Source organism: Heterocephalus glaber, unplaced genomic scaffold (genome assembly GCF_053883595.1).
Source record: "Heterocephalus glaber isolate CG9 unplaced genomic scaffold, H.glaber_assembly_v1.0 deba00000122, whole genome shotgun sequence".
NCBI lineage: Eukaryota > Metazoa > Chordata > Mammalia > Rodentia > Bathyergidae > Heterocephalus > Heterocephalus glaber.
In genome coordinates, this window is record NW_028258138.1 from 10,732,798 (window position 1) to 10,749,940 (window position 17,143).

The 17,143-nt window shown below is 39.1% G+C and overlaps 1 protein-coding gene across 1 annotated transcript in view; it reads left to right on the top strand.

The window, feature by feature from the left end:
- The first annotated feature begins 5,633 nt into the window (after positions 1-5,633).
- The window catches only part of Paxbp1 (PAX3 and PAX7 binding protein 1), a 31,185-nt gene continuing 19,675 nt past the window's right edge, over positions 5,634-17,143 (top strand). The window contains exons 1-7 of the mRNA XM_004842291.3: positions 5,634-6,301; positions 7,634-7,762; positions 11,696-11,869; positions 13,182-13,403; positions 14,314-14,417; positions 15,397-15,614; positions 16,120-16,309. Of these exons, the coding sequence (XP_004842348.1) occupies positions 5,959-6,301; positions 7,634-7,762; positions 11,696-11,869; positions 13,182-13,403; positions 14,314-14,417; positions 15,397-15,614; positions 16,120-16,309 (1,380 nt within the window). The 5' untranslated portion in view covers positions 5,634-5,958. The remainder of the gene's footprint in view (positions 6,302-7,633; positions 7,763-11,695; positions 11,870-13,181; positions 13,404-14,313; positions 14,418-15,396; positions 15,615-16,119; positions 16,310-17,143) is intronic.

The window sequence follows — 17,143 nt, forward strand, 5'->3', positions numbered from 1 at the left end:
CAACACAGAGCTGCCCTCTGGGCTGGCAAGAGGTGGTCATTAGTGAAGTTGCCAAGAGGAGGGTCAGTGAAGTTGTGGGGACAGAAGTCTGATGGGAGTGGTTTGAGGAAGAATCTGCAGGGAGTAGAGACCATTGTATGGACAAGTTCAGCTGTGAAGGAGACGGGGAAATGAGCCATGGCTGGAGAAGGGAAGGAGGTTCTGGATGGAACAAGGAGGTGTGTATACTGATGGGAATGGCACAGTCGAAAGGGCCGAAGAGTCAGAAGACACAGTGCAGGGCTAGGAGGGTCAAGTCCATAAAGAAATGGGATACAGTGCACAAATTGTTGGATTCATCTTTAAGAGGAAGAAGGACATGTTCAATTCCATGAGTGGGGAGGCCAGGGAGATGAGTATAGATACAAGTAGTTTTGCAGAAGTGGTTCCCCCTGAGGATTTTATCTTTTCAGTGAAGAATTCTGTAGTTATTAGTTGGGAACGGCATGAAGGGCTTTTGGAAAAGAGGAAGTTATATAAAAATTATGTCATGGTAAAAAAAAAAAATTATGTCATGGTTTAGAAAAGTAAACTTGCCAGGAGGGCATATTAAGAATATTGGGTAGAGAAATTTGTCGAAATCCCTTACATGTGTGAGCTCTTCATTGACATGTATGTTTTGTTAGGGTGCTAGGAGGTGAAACCAATTTTTAAAAAGGAGCCACGTGGTCATCCCCATATTTTAAAATCCAAAGTGATTTACCCTTTAGTTTAAAATCTTTCCTGTTTCTCTTTATTGCTCAGTTTTGTGTGATTTGTACTTCTTTAGAAAATACATCATTGTAGAATTTCAGATGTATTGTCACACTTCGTTGTACAGAATATTGTCAAAATTTGGCCTCTTCCCTAACTCTAGTTATATCTAAAGCTATGAGGGAAAGATGTGTATATACCATGTTGCTCTTTTATTAAACTTAGAGTTTTTTCTATAATACTTACATTTTGGATTTTATTTATTTTATAATTCACTAATTTCAATTTTGTCTTTGAATGCTCCCACTTCCCATATTGTTTTGCTGTTTTTAATCTTTTTGAAATTGAATATTTTTTGTTACTATTTTTGGAATGATAAACAAAAGCTACACATTATTCTCTGAGTATCATTTAGCTATAAATCATATATTTTATATAAATATCAATATTTCTATTAATTTCTAGGTAAATAGTCATTAATTACCAATTAGTTACATATTTTCTTACACAATTAGGAATGGTTGCTTAACTTTTTGGATTTGATTTTTCAAATCTTTTCCTCTGGTTGGAAAATGTGCTTGTGAAATCTTTATTTTGGAGAATTTGGGTGCCCTCCTCCCTAAGGGAGGCAGTTCCCAGAGGCAGAAGGAAGATACCACTACTTTAAGAACAAGAAGTCAAATAACAAGTGCTGCCAAGGCCATGGGGGAAAAGAAACCCTTCTACATTATTGGTGGGAATGTAAACTAGTACAACCACTATGGAAATTAGTAGGAAGATTTTCCAAAAAAATTAAGTTAGAAATTCCATTCAACCCAGCTGTTACCTCTCTAGGAATCTTCCTGAAAGAGGTAAAGATATCATGTTACAGTGATACAGACATACTCATATTTACAGCAGCACAATTCAGAAGAGCTAAATCTTGGAAGTGCCCTATGTATCCATTAACAGATGGATAAGGCACATGTGATGTTATTCACAATGGAGTACTACTCTGCCATAAAGAAAGATAAAGTCAAGTCATTTGTAAGAAAATGGATGCACCTTGAGTCCATACTGTTAAAGGAAATGACACACAAGCTTAAATATTGCATGGTTTCTCTTATACTGTATGAGAAAAATGTAAAAAAAAAGCAAAATAAAAGATTGATAATAGGAAACAGGGAGATAGGTCTTTTGCAAAAGGGAAGGGGACCAAGCAATGGAGGGAGGAGGACCAGATGGGGGTGAGGAATGAAAAAAGAATTAAGATGTGCTATGTACATGTGCCATCTCCCTACATGGAATGTAACCATCATGTACTGCAAACATATAGTAATTAAAAAATAAAAACTGAAAAAAACCAAATCTAAGTTAGCAATTTACAACAAGTACTTTGAGAATCATGTTTTAGGAATAAAGGGATATAAGCTATAGAAAAGATTTATTTAAACCAACATAGGGTGAAACATTTATCACATTAGATAAGTGGATAATGTCTACTACTATTCAGTCAACAAACATTTACTGAGTGTGTACTGAGTGCCAAATGGTATTTGAGGTGCTGTGAAGATGGCTTTGAAAAAAACAGAGGAGCTCCTTCCTCCAGAAAGCTTGTGTTCTACCTCAGTTAGTGCAGAAATGCCTTCGTCAAGGCAAGGGCTGAGCAAAGTCAACTAATTAAATCATTTATTCAGAAATATATATATATATATTTTAAATATATAATACAGTAATAGGGAAAAATGCTAGATCATGAATTCATAGACTATTACATTTAATCTGAAAATATTTTGGTTTTTTTGGTACTGGGGATCGAACTTGGGACCTCGCACTCGTGAGGCAGGTGGCGGCACCACTGAGCTGAATTGCCGGCCCTAAAGTTTTTAAAAATAAATAAAAATTGAAGAGGGATTCACAACTTTCACCACATTTTAGTTTGCCAAATAAGGGTATGAAAACACATACACTTCCATGTAATATTATCATTATTCATAGAAGTGAAGAGCTTTTCTCATCCAAAGTTGCAAACTTGTGGGAAAAAAACCTAAAATTATTGCTTGGAAATGTAACAAACTGGTTGATATAACTTTGGTATAAGCAGTTTTTGTCCTACTGGAATATTTAAGATATTCAATATTAAATGGAGATGATATATTAATAAATTAGCCAATTTAATACTCAAAGCACAGATGTACTTTAATAATTCATTTCTGGTGGTTATACTGGCTTAAAAAAATTAAAAGAGCTGTTCAGTTTCAGGGATTTAATTTCTATAAGGTCTATACTTCAGTAGAAGGGACTTTGGCTTACTTGGGCAGAAAGATAACTTTTTAGTTTTTAACTTTGCCCTCTATCTGAATAAGTAGGCTGACAAAGTTATAAATACATTTGTTATCTCTGAATATTTTGACTCATTAAAAATGACAAGTATTCTTCCTTCTATCTTTATCCAATCAGCACCTTTCTGGTGTGAGATCTTCTTAAAGTATCAAGCCAATATTTTAAAATATCTGTTTCTGAGCCTTATCTTTGCTGCCCTCATCATTTTACTGCAAATCTATCTCTTGGCCCAGGTATCTGGAGGCTGAGCAGGCACAATTTGAATCTTCTGTTATTGAAAAGGGGAGTTCAATTTCACCCACAAAACAGTCTATTGGAATTAGATCTTAAACCAATGCTGCACCGCCAGAATATAAAAACTGAGAGTAATGTGTGTAGAATGGAAGCCAGGTGGCATTAACTTTTCCTTTTAACTTTGGGAAACTATTACAGAGGATGCTCTTAGCTCAAAAACTGGGTCCTAAGTGGAAAAATTTCTGATCAAGAAAAACCAGAGAAGAGAGGCAAAGGTGTATGAAATACAAATTGTTTTTTAAAGTACAGAAATTCTCTTATTTGTTATTTTTGAATATTTTGGCTCACTATAAAATGACAAGTGTTGTTCTGCTTCAATTCGGAATTTAAATCTCAGTGAAATTTTGATAGGATAGTGTGAACAAACCAGAACACTCATGTTTTCTGGGAGAAAAGTATAAATTATAAGCCTCTATAAAGAGCAGTTTTGAATTAGCAAAGTGAAAATTGTGTACACTAGAATCCAGCTATTCCAATTCTAGTAAATCTGGGGCTGGGGATTTAGCTCAGTGGTTCTGGCGCCTGCCTCCAAAGTGCAAGGTCCCGAGTTCGATCCCTGGTACTAAAAAAATCCCCCCAAAACCAATTCTAGTAAATCCTACAGATGTGACAATTTCTCAAAGCTTTTCATTGGACCATTATTAAAGTGTAGGGAATGGAATACTTTCTACCTTCTGAAGGTTCAATAATTAAGTCTATGAAATTAACTGACAGTAGACAGATTAACAGGAGGAAAAACATTTTATCTTGCATGCATATGCACATATGTCCCACAAACATGTGAGACTTGAAGGACCAGATGACTGAAATTTTTACAGTATACTGAGCTACAGAAAATTATAGGAGTTTATAACATGTCTGGGGGAGAGGTGGTGACAAGTAATGGGAAGATAAAGAGCAACAATATGACAAAAAAAGCTTGTCTTGTTATGTAGGTAAATTTCTTTGGTATTATAATTGTGTTGGAGGAGCCTATCAAAAATATACATGATTATGACTGGACATGTTGTCACTTTCAGTCTCTTCTCCTGTGATACAGTTCATTTGGTTGATGAGATTTCCAGGAAGGGGACTCATAACAATTGGGTTCTCTCTCATAGACTCTCTCTAGGCAGATAAAGAGGTTCAGAGAAAGCCCCTCTCTGAACTTTGGAGAGGGAAGAATGGGATGAGAAAGCAGGAAAAGGTTAAAGACACCTTATTCTTGTAGTTCAAAGTTCTCAGTGTGCCAAAGCCTCAGTCTGAGGTATTATTTTTTGAACCCCAACAATAGCAAGACTAGAGTTAACCTAAATATCAAATTTTATGCGACTGTTCAAATAAATGATGCAGCTGGGTAAAAGAATGAAATAATGCTTTTTCGTACAGAGCTGTCTTCAATTTGTTGTTAGAAATACCGATTACCACCACCTGAGCAAAAAAATTATTTCCATATATGCATAATTGTGCGATTTTATGTTCAGAAGGTATCTCAGGAGGATCATGAAAAACTGTTATTCTGCCAAGGAGGAGGTGCATTTATTTTCATTGTTACTTTTTGAATTCTGAAGCATGCAAATGAATTCACAAACACACATTCATGCTCAAGAATATGCCAACCGGAAGGATAAGCTCCAGGTTTGGCCATGAAAAGGGGAAAGTAGGTGAGTTCTTGACAATTAAGGCTATCCCTTTGTGACACAAGTCTGAAAACTGTCACACCCCCGCCCCCAAATCAAGTTTGCTTCTGTTTTTTTCTGACACCAGCTATCCTTCGAAAAGTGGACAGAGAATTGCTAGCAAACTTGGCACGTTCTCCAAAGCACTAAAATATTTCTGTTTTCCTTATAACGGCAGAGGGGGTTCATCACCCTAACTAGCATTTTATCAATGAAACTCAACGCCTTTAAAAGAGCTCTGTGGCTATGAAGCTGTAGAAATACGAAGTATTAGCAGTAACTAATAATAACCATAGTGGCAGCTCAATCACAGTTCTGAAAAGAACGGTCACACTGGGAACACACTTTCCCTGCGGAACCCCGGGGGGTCCTCTCCTCTCCCGCCTTCCTTCGCCCCACTCAGCGCTTGGCGGGAGGTTTTCACGTGACCGCTTCGCGTAAGTGCGGAAGGCGCACTGCAGCAACCTCGTGGAGGCGTCGATAGAGGGTACTCTTTCCTCCTATCTCTATGATCCTCTTTGTGACCTGTCCAACAGCACTGGAGTCCGAGCGTTCCATGCCATTAGTTCTCCACGACGATAGGGGGCGGTGGAAAAAAAATCGATGGTCTTTTACACAGACACACACACACACACACACACACACACACAGGGGCACTGGGCGCTCTTTCTCCAAGTACCGGCGGACACACACACACACACACACACACACACACACACACACACACACACACACAGAGACACATACAGGGGCACTGGGCGCTCTTTCTCCAAGTACCGGCAGAGCGTCGAGAGCGAGCCCAAGCGCACGCGCGGTCTCTCGTGCGCAGTAGCGAGAGGGGAGATCCGACCTGAGTGAGGCTTCCGAGAACGCGCCTGCGCCGTCGCAAGCTCGGCACTGCCTCGTCCGCCGTGTGGGAACTGGTGTTGCGTTGGCCGTGCGGGCCGCGGGGATGTTCCGAAAAGCCCGGCGGGTGAACGTGCGCAAGCGGAACGACTCGGAGGAGGAGGAGCGGGAGCGCGACGAGGATCAGGAGCCGCCGCCGTTGCTGCCGCCGCCGACCACTGGCGAAGAGCCGGGCCCTGGCGGCGGCGACAGGCCCCCCGGGGAGGAGTCGCTGCTGGGCCCGGGGCCGCCGCCGCCCTCCGTGCTGGCCCCAGGCCCGGGGGCCGAAGCCGGGGGCGGCTTTCCCGGCGGCGCGGAGCCCGGCAACGGGCTGAAGCCGCGCAAGAGGCCTCGTGAGAACAAAGAGGTTCCTAGGGCCAGCCTGCTGAGCTTCCAGGACGAGGAGGAAGGTAACCACCGCATCTCGGCACCCTCCGCGCCGCACGGAGTCCCGGACACCCACTCCCAGCACCGGCACCCTGCATCCGAACCCCTTCCCTCCCGGCCGCCGGCCAATCTTTCCCCGCCTCCGGCCTTCTGCTCGGGCCGGGGGACACATTCCCGCGCTGCCACCAGTGTTTTCTTAACCGCCTCTTCCTCCCCGTCCTCCCGTGCACTTCCTACTCCCAAGAGCTGAAGCTCCGATCAGTCATTTTGAGTTTCTTTTGTAAAGTGGCAGTTCATTGCCCCCTCCCTGCCTCTTTCTGCTGGGTGTGTTTCGGAGAGAACTTGCTTTGAGCCCCTCGATTTACAGCTCTTGGCACGCTCTCCGGGCCCCCTGCCGGCCACTGTGACCGCGCCTCTTTGGCCGCTCCGTCCATTTACCGAGGAGGTCGGCTTTATGAAGAGGAAAATTAGGTCTGGTAATAGAAATCCAGAGTTCCAGCTCTGGTTCCGAGTGACCTTGGGCCAGTCCTTTGCAACCCCCGAGCCTCCCATTTCCCCATAGACGTAATTAGTACCATAAGTCCGCTTTCGCATTGGATATTGGAACAGTGAAGAGAGACGGTGTGATAATAAAGCAAGGGATTTTCTCCACTTGCGTATGAGAGGTCTGGCTATAGTGGATTTAGATTTCTGATCGTAAATGAGCCATAAATCTGTTTAATTCCTGAACAGTTGAGTGTGTTTAACTCAATTTCATGTTAGAAATGAAATTTGGAATTCTTGGTCTTACTTCAAGATGCTTTCCTGTCTCTAAGATAGGCAGTATGTCGTTGATTTTTGTAGTTATTTTTTATTTTGAGAGCTGTACAGGCCAGTTGTCCTTGACGATTGCTCGGTCTGTGTAATAAAGCATTTTGTGCTTGGCTTGAAAAATTCAAGGCAAAGAGAATGGATATATCATTGAAGCTTATTTTTGCAAAGTGATTTCCTGTAAGTATGTCAGCTTGTGATGGATGTAGAGTTACTCGGACTTGACAGCACCTTTTGACTTAGGAAGTATTGTTTCAGATTCCTTAATTTTGATTTTTTTCCCTCCTAAAGTAGACAATTGAAGGAAAATGGTAGGAAAAGTCTGAAGTTTGAAAAATTCAAAATCTCACTACTGCCGATTAATTTTTGAAGTCGACTTCAGTTTTTTAGTCTATGATAAATTGAGATAACTTCAAATTATGTAGTGATGTTGGTGTATGAGTATATATTTGGAAGAATTTGAATAGCATGAAAGATTATGTGAAAAAGAAGGTAAAATACTTTCTGAAAATGGTTGCTACAGACTTCATTTAATTTTTTTAAAGAAAATGAAGAAGTTTTCAAAGTGAAGAAATCAAGTTATAGCAAAAAGATAGTAAAGTTGCTCAAGAAAGAATATAAAGAAGATCTTGAAAAATCAAAGATTAAGAACGAACTCAACTCATCAGCCGACAGTAAGTACCAATCCAATAGGACTCTTTTGAAATGACTGCTCTTTCTCACAGTGATTCATAGGATACATTGTGAATTCATTCTCTTGACCCTGTCATTATCCAGGATCCACTTTGTGTACAAAGACAGTTCTGTTACTTAACTCTCACACAGTTGCTTTGTAAATATATACAGTGTATTTTTAAACACGGTAGATTGTTACTGGAATGTTTCTGTTGCAGTGAGTACATTTATTCCTGTTTGAAGGAGAGTTGTCCAGATTCCTGTTTCGATATTTTATAGAGACAGCTTTTTAATTTCTTTGGTGATATTTCCACCTTTAGAAGTGCCAGAAGGTAAATCTTCATAATACCTTCAGTCAGTAGTCTTATCTGATACATGGATGAAGAAGAGTCCTAGATATTTCTCGTGTATTCTCAAAACCCCAGTGGGTTGGGATTTTTTTCGTTGGGGGTGGGGTGGGTGGCTGGAATGGAAGCCAGGACCTTGCAACTGCTGGGCCTGCGCTTGTCACTGAACTACACTCTCAGCTCTTAAGTTTAATATTTTTAAGCAGTTATTTTGTCTTTAGGAAAGTAAATTCATTATAATATTCTGTAGTCTAAGTTATTCTCATGCAGATGTATTACAGAAATCTTTATTTTTATAGAATTGAAGGTAGAATTACTATTTTCTTGTTTCTCACCTACAGGCTTAAAATGAGTGTGCTGATATATTCCAATTTACTCTCTAGGGCTGGAGACAACATAACAAATGTGTGACAGGACCCAGTGTTCAGCGAAATGTCCAATGTGTGGCTGAAAGGATAACTCCACCTTTTTTTTTAGGGGGGGGGGACTGTTTCACAGAAAAGCAGGGCACGAAAGCTGGATCTTTGATGATTAAAATTCCAGAAAATAGAAGAGCGAAAGTATGATGGGGATGTCATCAAGGATTAAAATGACCAGAGCTGTTCTGGGAAGGAGCAAGTGCACTGACAGCCCAAAGTAGATGGATGATTTGTGAAGGAGCAAGTGAGAGGCTTACATTGTCGACAGAGTGTGAAGGACGTTAAGTATGCAGTAAGGGGTTTAGTTTGCTATGTTCAGTGCCTTTCCGAGATGGTGACATGATAAATGTCTTTTGAAACCTTAACCTGCAGCATGGATTGGCATGGGGAGAGATTGGAGGCCCAAAGCAATTTAAACTCAAGGGCCAGCTTCAGTCTGTTAATAATGGGTTTAAAAAGATCTAGTGGAGTAAGACTGGGGCTTTTCTTGACTCTGGAAAATTGTGGATGAATTAAACACTTGGTGTGAGTGTGGGAGGAGAAATGAAAAAGAAAAGATAAACTTGATGAACTTGATGCTTTTGCTGTTAAATGTAAATGAAACAAAGTTGAGCTTTTGTGCCAAGGTAAGAATAATTATGTATTCTTCATTGAAATAGGGAAGGCAAGTGGGAATAGGAGTATTTTTAGTGAGGCTGATTATTTTGTAGTTTAGGAAAGTGTATGTGCCTCATTTTCCCCAGAACTCTTGAGGACCAACTGTGTACAATGAAAGAGGACAAGAAAGGTCATGGCCAGTGGGAATTGGGCTTATGGGCCTGTTGCCGAGTTCGCTGTTTACTGTTGACTTTAGAAATTGAAGTGAGTATGCAGTTTATGAGAGCATCTTCTGTGACCTCTTTCTGCCTCCCGCCCCCACATAATTCTGATGTTTTATTTACCAGATAACTCATTGCCCCCAAAAGGTGGAGCCTCTGTTGTGTTACAGATTGTCGGTATTGTAATGATATTCCTGGAAGCTCTTGTTAATCCGCACAATCCAGAGCTCCTTTTACCTTTAGTCCTTAGATTGGTAAAGATGAGTTCACTTCAGAACAAGAGTGATATTGACTCAAAAACCATTTTTATGATAGTCCCCAAACAATGAGTTACTCTAACTTGAATTTGAGTAGAAATGGGCAATGAACGTTGGGAGATGTCAATTTAGGTATGGTTCTTATTGAAGCTATAATTAAAAGTGAATGAAATTGATGAGGGAGCAGTGTAAAGAGAAAATCAGTGCTGACCAAAGACTGTAGCCCTCTAATAAGCTTGCATGTTGTGGGGAAGATTTACCAAAGAGATAAAAGAATCAGAAAGGCCAAAGAAGAAAAGGGAGGGGGACTTCAAGAAGATGACTGACCATTAAATGAAGTAGAACAGGAAAAGAAAGGTCAGAAAAGTGAGAACCGACAAAGAGGGTTGGCAGGGGTTGCTAGGTTTTTCTCTGGAGAAAGGCAACTGACACATGGGAGTGGTCTCTAGCCAGATTTTGAGCCCACAAGGAGGGGAATACCTTTTGCTAAATTACTCAGCGATGCTATCTGCATTACCTGTGGCTATGCGGTTGGGTTAGCTGTTCAGCTTAGAATTGAAAAAATTAAAGGCCATTTGTTAGGATTGAGGCATTCAAGTTGGCAAGGAAGTAGAAGACAGTAAACAGTAGCTAGAGGGATCTGTTGTGCGTGTGTGTGTGTGTTTTACTGGAAATTGAACCCAGGGCCTTACACATGCCCTTGTGTTTGCTTCATCACAAAGACCTATGAATTTAGCAAAAATACTGAACATTTAAAAATCTACAAAAGTCTTTCATTACCTGAGCATATCTGATCTAGAACTTTTATGGTTCTGTTTTTAGACCATCAATTTAGAGCAGAAAGAAATAGGTACTTTCTAATTCCATCTAATCTACACTTGATAAAGTGTTTCATTCTCATAACTTCAGAATACACTGGTGTGGGGGGTTCGGTGTGTGGCTAATGACAGATGGTATTAAATTAAAAAAAATACTAAAGAACCTAAAACATAATGACCTTAATGTTCTTGGTAAAGTTAAAAGGGGGAGAGGGATATTATCTTTGAGACTGTTACCTGGGAGAATACAGTATGGTTTGAGAAGAAGGGAGAACTTTTGAAGCAGTTTCAGGAGGAGAACATCTACGGCAGTGATGCAAACCTTTTAGAGCTTTCAGTGATAAGAAACAGCTGGCTGTGGCATGTGTGCCTTAGATTTGCCGCCACTGATCTAGGGGAACAGAACATCTTTCCTGTTTAGAATAAACTTTTGCTTTACTCTTTTATTATATTCATTGTGCCTATTGTAAGCATTAGCAGATTCAGTGCATTGGGTAAATATATGTTGATTTGCTTGATTTTTGTCTGGAACAGGAGGTGTAGGATTAGTTGGTTTTAAGTAGTAATATAGAGCAGTGACAGTTTATTACAAAGATGTAATGGTATCTGCTGGACTCCATCTGCAGGTCACCAGTTTTGAAGCAGGCCTGAGGAAGGGCTGGAACTGAGAATTAGAGAGCCTCCTCTCTCCCCACACTGCACAGCTTCCCTCTGGATTATGTGTGGTCATTCTTAGTGCTGTGTATTCGCTGTCTTCTTTCTGTCCCCATTCCAGATTCCCAGAAAGAGAACTAAGTTCTCTGCTTCTGTCATGTGGGCTCGGGTTTGCACTGTGAATGTCACTGTTGGGCATTCACCTTCCTAATAAGTGACAGTTTACAAAGTGACTAACGTGCACTGGAAAAGATTCATGTTCTAAGAGAAAGCTGCCTTGAATAGGTGTAGAGTCTAGTGAAATACTGACTTGTAAAATGAAATAGTGCTTAAAAGAAATAGGAATTAGCCATGAGAGTTTAGAGGAGGATAGTTAATTTTGATAAATTGTTAAAAATTTTTATAAAATTAAAATCTCAAATGCCTTCCTATGTCCTCTGTTTTTACCACATTACATCTTTTGCGCTATTTTTATTCATAAATCATGAGTTTTAAGTTTCTTAATAAATAATTTAAATAATTCAAGCTTTACTAGATTAAGTCCATAACCGAATAAAAAGTGCTTCCTTAATTTATGAATTTTATTATAAATGTATTTTGATATCTCTTCAAAAATTAGATGAACAATCTCTGGATAAAACAGGGCATGTTAAGGACACAAATCAAGAAGATGGAGTTATCATTGAGCACGGCGAAGATGAGATGGACATGGAGAGTGAGAAGGAGGAGGACAAACTGAAGGGTGCAGGCGCGTTCTCCAACGCTTTATCGTCTTTAAACGTTCTCCGTCCGGGTATGTACTTGCAGGTAGTGCTAGGACTAAACTAAATTCTCAAGAATGGTCATCTCTAAAGATGCTTATTGAGGAAGCAATTGGCCAAATGGTGATTCTTAGTATTACATCTGAAGCTAAGGTTGAAATGAGAGAACTAGAAGTTTTCCACTCTTCTCAGGTTTATTCACAGACAGGCAGTATTATTATTAAACCAAATGGGCTTTAAATGAAGGGATAAGTAGTCCTAAAGGCTTTTTTAAAAATAAAGTAATACTTTAATACTTTAAATCTTTTCAGAATGCTACAAGAAGCAGAACTAATTTCTGTTAGTTTTATGTTCCATACTTTTTAATTTTCTGTGGGAAATAGTTTGCAAATCTTAAGATCTAAATTTAGCCAATCGGCTTGGAATAAATAAGTGCATTGGAGGCAAATTTAAATTATGGCATTTAACTCCTATTAATATTTATAAACTTTTTTGTTCTGTTTTGAAATGGTCTCACTGTGTAGTTCTGGCTAGCCTTAAACTCACTTTGTAGCCCAGGCTGGCCTTGAACTCACAATGATCTACCTCGGCCTCCTGAGTGCTGAGACTATAGGCATGTGCCGCCATGCCCCACTATATTTATAAAATTTTTAAAAATGCCTATTCTGATCTAGGGAAGTTGTGATAAATGTTATTTGTATTTCCATAGTGGCAATGTAATTGCTATAGTCCTTATGGGAAGCTATTTGGAATATGAATAGATTGCAAACTGTTCTTACTCTTGGCCCTGTAATTCCACATCTAAAAATGTATCCCAAGAAAAGAAAATGATTTTTTATTGCAACATTTTTTGCAAAAAGCAAAATTTAGAAAAATATCATCCAGGATGGGGAAAAGCTTAGTAAATTATAGTATACTTAGGTGATAAAATAACTATTAGACTAGTAGCAAGACACATTCTTACTGTAAAAGTCAATTAATTTGTGTAATTGATTATGTCAAGGCATATTGCAGGCCATTAAAAATTATGTTTATCAATTTTCCATTTAGTAATATGGTTTCATTACTTTTATTTCTTAAGATGAACAAAAATACAGACAAAACTACTTTGGTGGTTCTCCCTCATTCCACACTTTCCCATTTGCCTTTTAGTTTCTTTAGTGACTTAGTTACATTTAAACTAAATTAAAAATAAATCAATTAGATTGCAGGCAGTTTGGGAAGTGTGTGTGTGGGGATAGCCCCTATGATTCAAATTAGTGTATCACAGCTATCCTGGCTTATTTTACTCTTCCTGTACCCCTAGTGCTGTTACATTTTATAATTCTTATCATTAATTTCCAGGAGAAATTCCAGACGCAGCTTTTATACATGCTGCAAGGAAAAAGCGTCAAATGGCTCGGGAATTGGGAGATTTCACTCCTCATGATAATGAGCCTGGTAAAGGCCGCCTTGTTAGAGAAGATGAGAATGATGCCAGTGATGATGAAGATGATGATGAGAAACGCCGTATCGTTTTTTCTGTGAAAGAAAAGTCACAAAGACAAAAAATTGCTGAGGAAATAGGTAACTTGATTTAATTGGATAGTAAACCCATTCCATTGCTATTAAACATGATCTTACATTATGATCAGATACAAAGTATTTATACTTATTTAACTATTTTGCCAGAAGTCTGTGTGTGCTTGGGTAGAAGTGTCTTATTGGGTTATTTTGAAAACTGTAGCATGGTTATAAGAACTAACATTTACCACACACTTCTTGTCTTAGTTACTTTCTCAGAGCTGGGACACAATATCTGATACCCACAACTTAAAAGAGGAGAAGTTTATTTTGGTTCCCATTTTCAGTCCATAGTTGGCCACCTCCAAGGCAGGAGGGCATAGTGGAAGGTACTGACAGAGGAAAACTGCTCACTTCATGGAGGCCAGGAAGCAGAGGGCCAAGGGACAAGCCTGAGAGGGAGACACACCCTTCTAGGACTTGCGCCCAGTGACTGGCCTCTTCTGACCAGACCCTGCCTCCCGGGCAGCAAGTCATTTATATCCCCAGCACGGTTCAGTTACCTTCCAAAAGCCTCATCCAGGAGCCCATGAGGCTTTGGGGGATGTCTAGATATAAAGCACAGCACTTCTGTGTTATAGTTGCTGTGCTATGTACTTTATGTGCATAAATTTGTATAATTTTCTCAACGTTCCTAAGAGACAGTGGGTTTAGTTCTTCCCTTTGTTAAATTGACACCAAGGTTACAGATAGTAAGAAAATTATTTTAAGATTTTAACCAGTGCACTGAATACTGCCTTTAGTGTCAAGGAATGCTCTGATTAAAACAGACAGGAGTATCAAATGAGAGGAGATTATGATAGACAGTTTAGTAAGATTAAGTTAGTAACTGTGCACAATTCTTGTGAAAAGAGGACATCGTCTCTTCCCTCGTGGATTTGGGTGTTTGGTTTCCTTCATGTCATGGTTGCAGGTATTGAGGGGAGTGACGATGATGCTCTGGTAACTGGAGAACAAGATGAAGAACTCAGCCGATGGGAACAGGAGCAGATAAGAAAAGGAATTAATATCCCTCAGGTAAGAAGAATTAAACTTCAGAAATTAAAAAACATAATAAAAGCCCTTTTATCTGTTTTGCTAGTGAAAACATAGTCTACTTTGTCAATTTGTTCAAGTAGCATAATCAAGAAAATCACATGAGGTTATGTATACAATAGGCTTTTTTGGGGGTGGGGGTTACTGGGGATCGAACTTGGGACTTTTCGCTTGCAAGACAGGTGCTGGAACCACTGAGCTAAATCCCCGACAAGTGAATTTGAGTCAGGAACTCTGATATGTATGAAAGTTTGAGAATCACTACTTTAGATAAAATATTTCTTTCCTGAATACTTTATTTTTCTTGACTTTAGAAACTATTTTGAAAAACATGAGTTTCTCAGAAATGCAAAAATTTACTCAGATCCATGAAAGATACTTCCCCAGATACTTATAAGCTTTGCTTTATGAACTTAAATAGTACAGTGGGTAAAGTTGTATAAGTGGAAACTTTTTTTTTTGTGGTACCAGGGATCAAACTCAGGACCTCGTGCTTGCCAGGCAGGCTCTGTACCACCAAGCTACAACGCCAGCCACAAATGGATACTTTTTGTTAATGTTTTGAGGCAGAATTTGCACACATTTGGGTGGTGTTAAGAAAACAGAGTAGGAAAAATCTTGGTCTAGATGCCACGAAGCTCAGATTCTAATCTCTCCTTTATCCTTCGACCTTGAATAAGTCAGTTATCCTCTAGCATTGATAAAATAGTGGCCCTGAATTATTTTTAATGTTCCTTCAGACTCTGAACCTTTCTGATTATCTGTCTTTTTGAAAATAAATTCATTGATTCCATCAAAACATAAGACATTCATCTAATCCTATTTCTTTGAAATATTCTGCAGTTGTTTATTTTAATTGTTATTAGAGAAATTGGGGATGTTTTGCTTTTTAACCATAAAGGCATCTAATTTTTAAAAGTATAACTATTAGTTTTCATATACTATTCCATTTCTTTTTTAGGTTCAAGCAAGCCAGCCTGCTGAAGTGAATATGTATTACCAGAACACTTACCAGACAATGCCTTATGGTTCATCCTATGGCATTCCGTATAGTTACACAGCCTATGGATCATCAGATGCCAAATCTCAAAAAACAGATAATACAGTCCCTTTCAAAACTCCCAGTAATGAGATGACTCCCGTTACTATTGATTTGGTAAAGAAACAGCTTAAAGACAGGTAGGGCAGATCAACTTCTTAAAGACTGTCCTCTAGCTTTCTGTTCCTCAGGCAACTTATAGTCTGGGGTAGCACATGCAGAGTATCGTCAAAGAAGATTCGCAGGCCCGTCTTCAAAGCTAAACAGAAGATGACTTCACACTTTGTTCTGCTACCTTCTTGGATTACTTCTGTGGAAGCCTCGAAAAGTTATAAAAATGCCACTCCATGATCTTGTTGAAGACAGTTCTGAGTTTTCACCTCTTTGGACTCTGAAAAAGTGTAGTCAAGATTTGGGGGGGAAAACAAAGCAATGAAATTTTGGTTAGCCGACCAAATAACTTTATAAGAAGTCTATAAACTGCTACTTTCGTTGAGAAAAAGCAGTACAGATGAAAAGATTCCATTCCAAGTATTTTTATGTCCTAGTAATGGAACTAAATGCTTTATAATAATATTGCAAGAGTCCTGACAGCATAGACTTTTGGATGTAAATATGTTATATTTATCCTTTTGTGTTCTTAAGGTTGGACTCCATGAAAGAATTGCACAGAACAAATCGACAGCAGCATGAGAAACATCTGCAAAGCCGAGTGGACTCTACCAGGGCTATTGAAAGATTAGAAGGGTCTTCTGGGGGTATTGGTGAACGGTATAAATTTTTGCAAGAAATGCGAGGGTATGTCCAAGACTTGCTTGAGTGTTTCAGTGAAAAGGTAAGAATGAAAAAATATTAATCTCTTTGAATAAGGCAAAACTAGGGAGGTCTAGACACCTTGTGTAGAACATTCTATGAATCTCAGAAAATACCTGCTGAATTCAACCTTAGAAGTGATAAAACGTCTTGTTTCATTTTTTTCTTTTCATTAGTGGTGTTGTCTCTGGGGGTCAGTGTAGTGTCTTTGTTACACACAAGAAAAAAGAATACCTCAGAGATATTTAAATAAGACCGCAAAAAAAAAATGGAGATTCAAGAGAAGGTTTTTGGCCTGAGCTAAATTGATAAAATACAGGGGACTTATCTGATAGAATTTTCAGGTTTATGGCTGTAGTCTAAAGTTACTTCTAATGGTTCATATTTTTATTTTTTACCCTTGGCAGTTGCTTACCATTGCTATTGATAGTTTTCATCTAAATAAACCTATACTTCATTTGAGAAAGTATTGGGCATAATTTAAGGTCTCATTCCTTCTAAGTTGGGTATTTGTTTCTCAGTGCTAGGGATTAAACCCAAGGCCTTGCGACTTAGTTACATCCCCAATCCTTTTTCTGTTATTTTGAGGCAGGTTCTCACTAAGCCGCTACACTGGGATGGAACTTGGAAGGCCCCTGCCTCATTCTTCCAGACTGCTGGGATTACAGGCATGTGCCACCATCCCCCCTCTAAATTTGTTTTTTCAATATTATAGCCGAAAAGATTTTTGGCATTATGTTGTACCATTTGTTGTTTATATTTTTAAAATTAGCTGTATACAAGTACTTCGTTAAGTAAACTCCAAGTTGAGTTTTCTTTTTAAAAATAAATATACTGTTAGGCTGAGTGTGTGGCA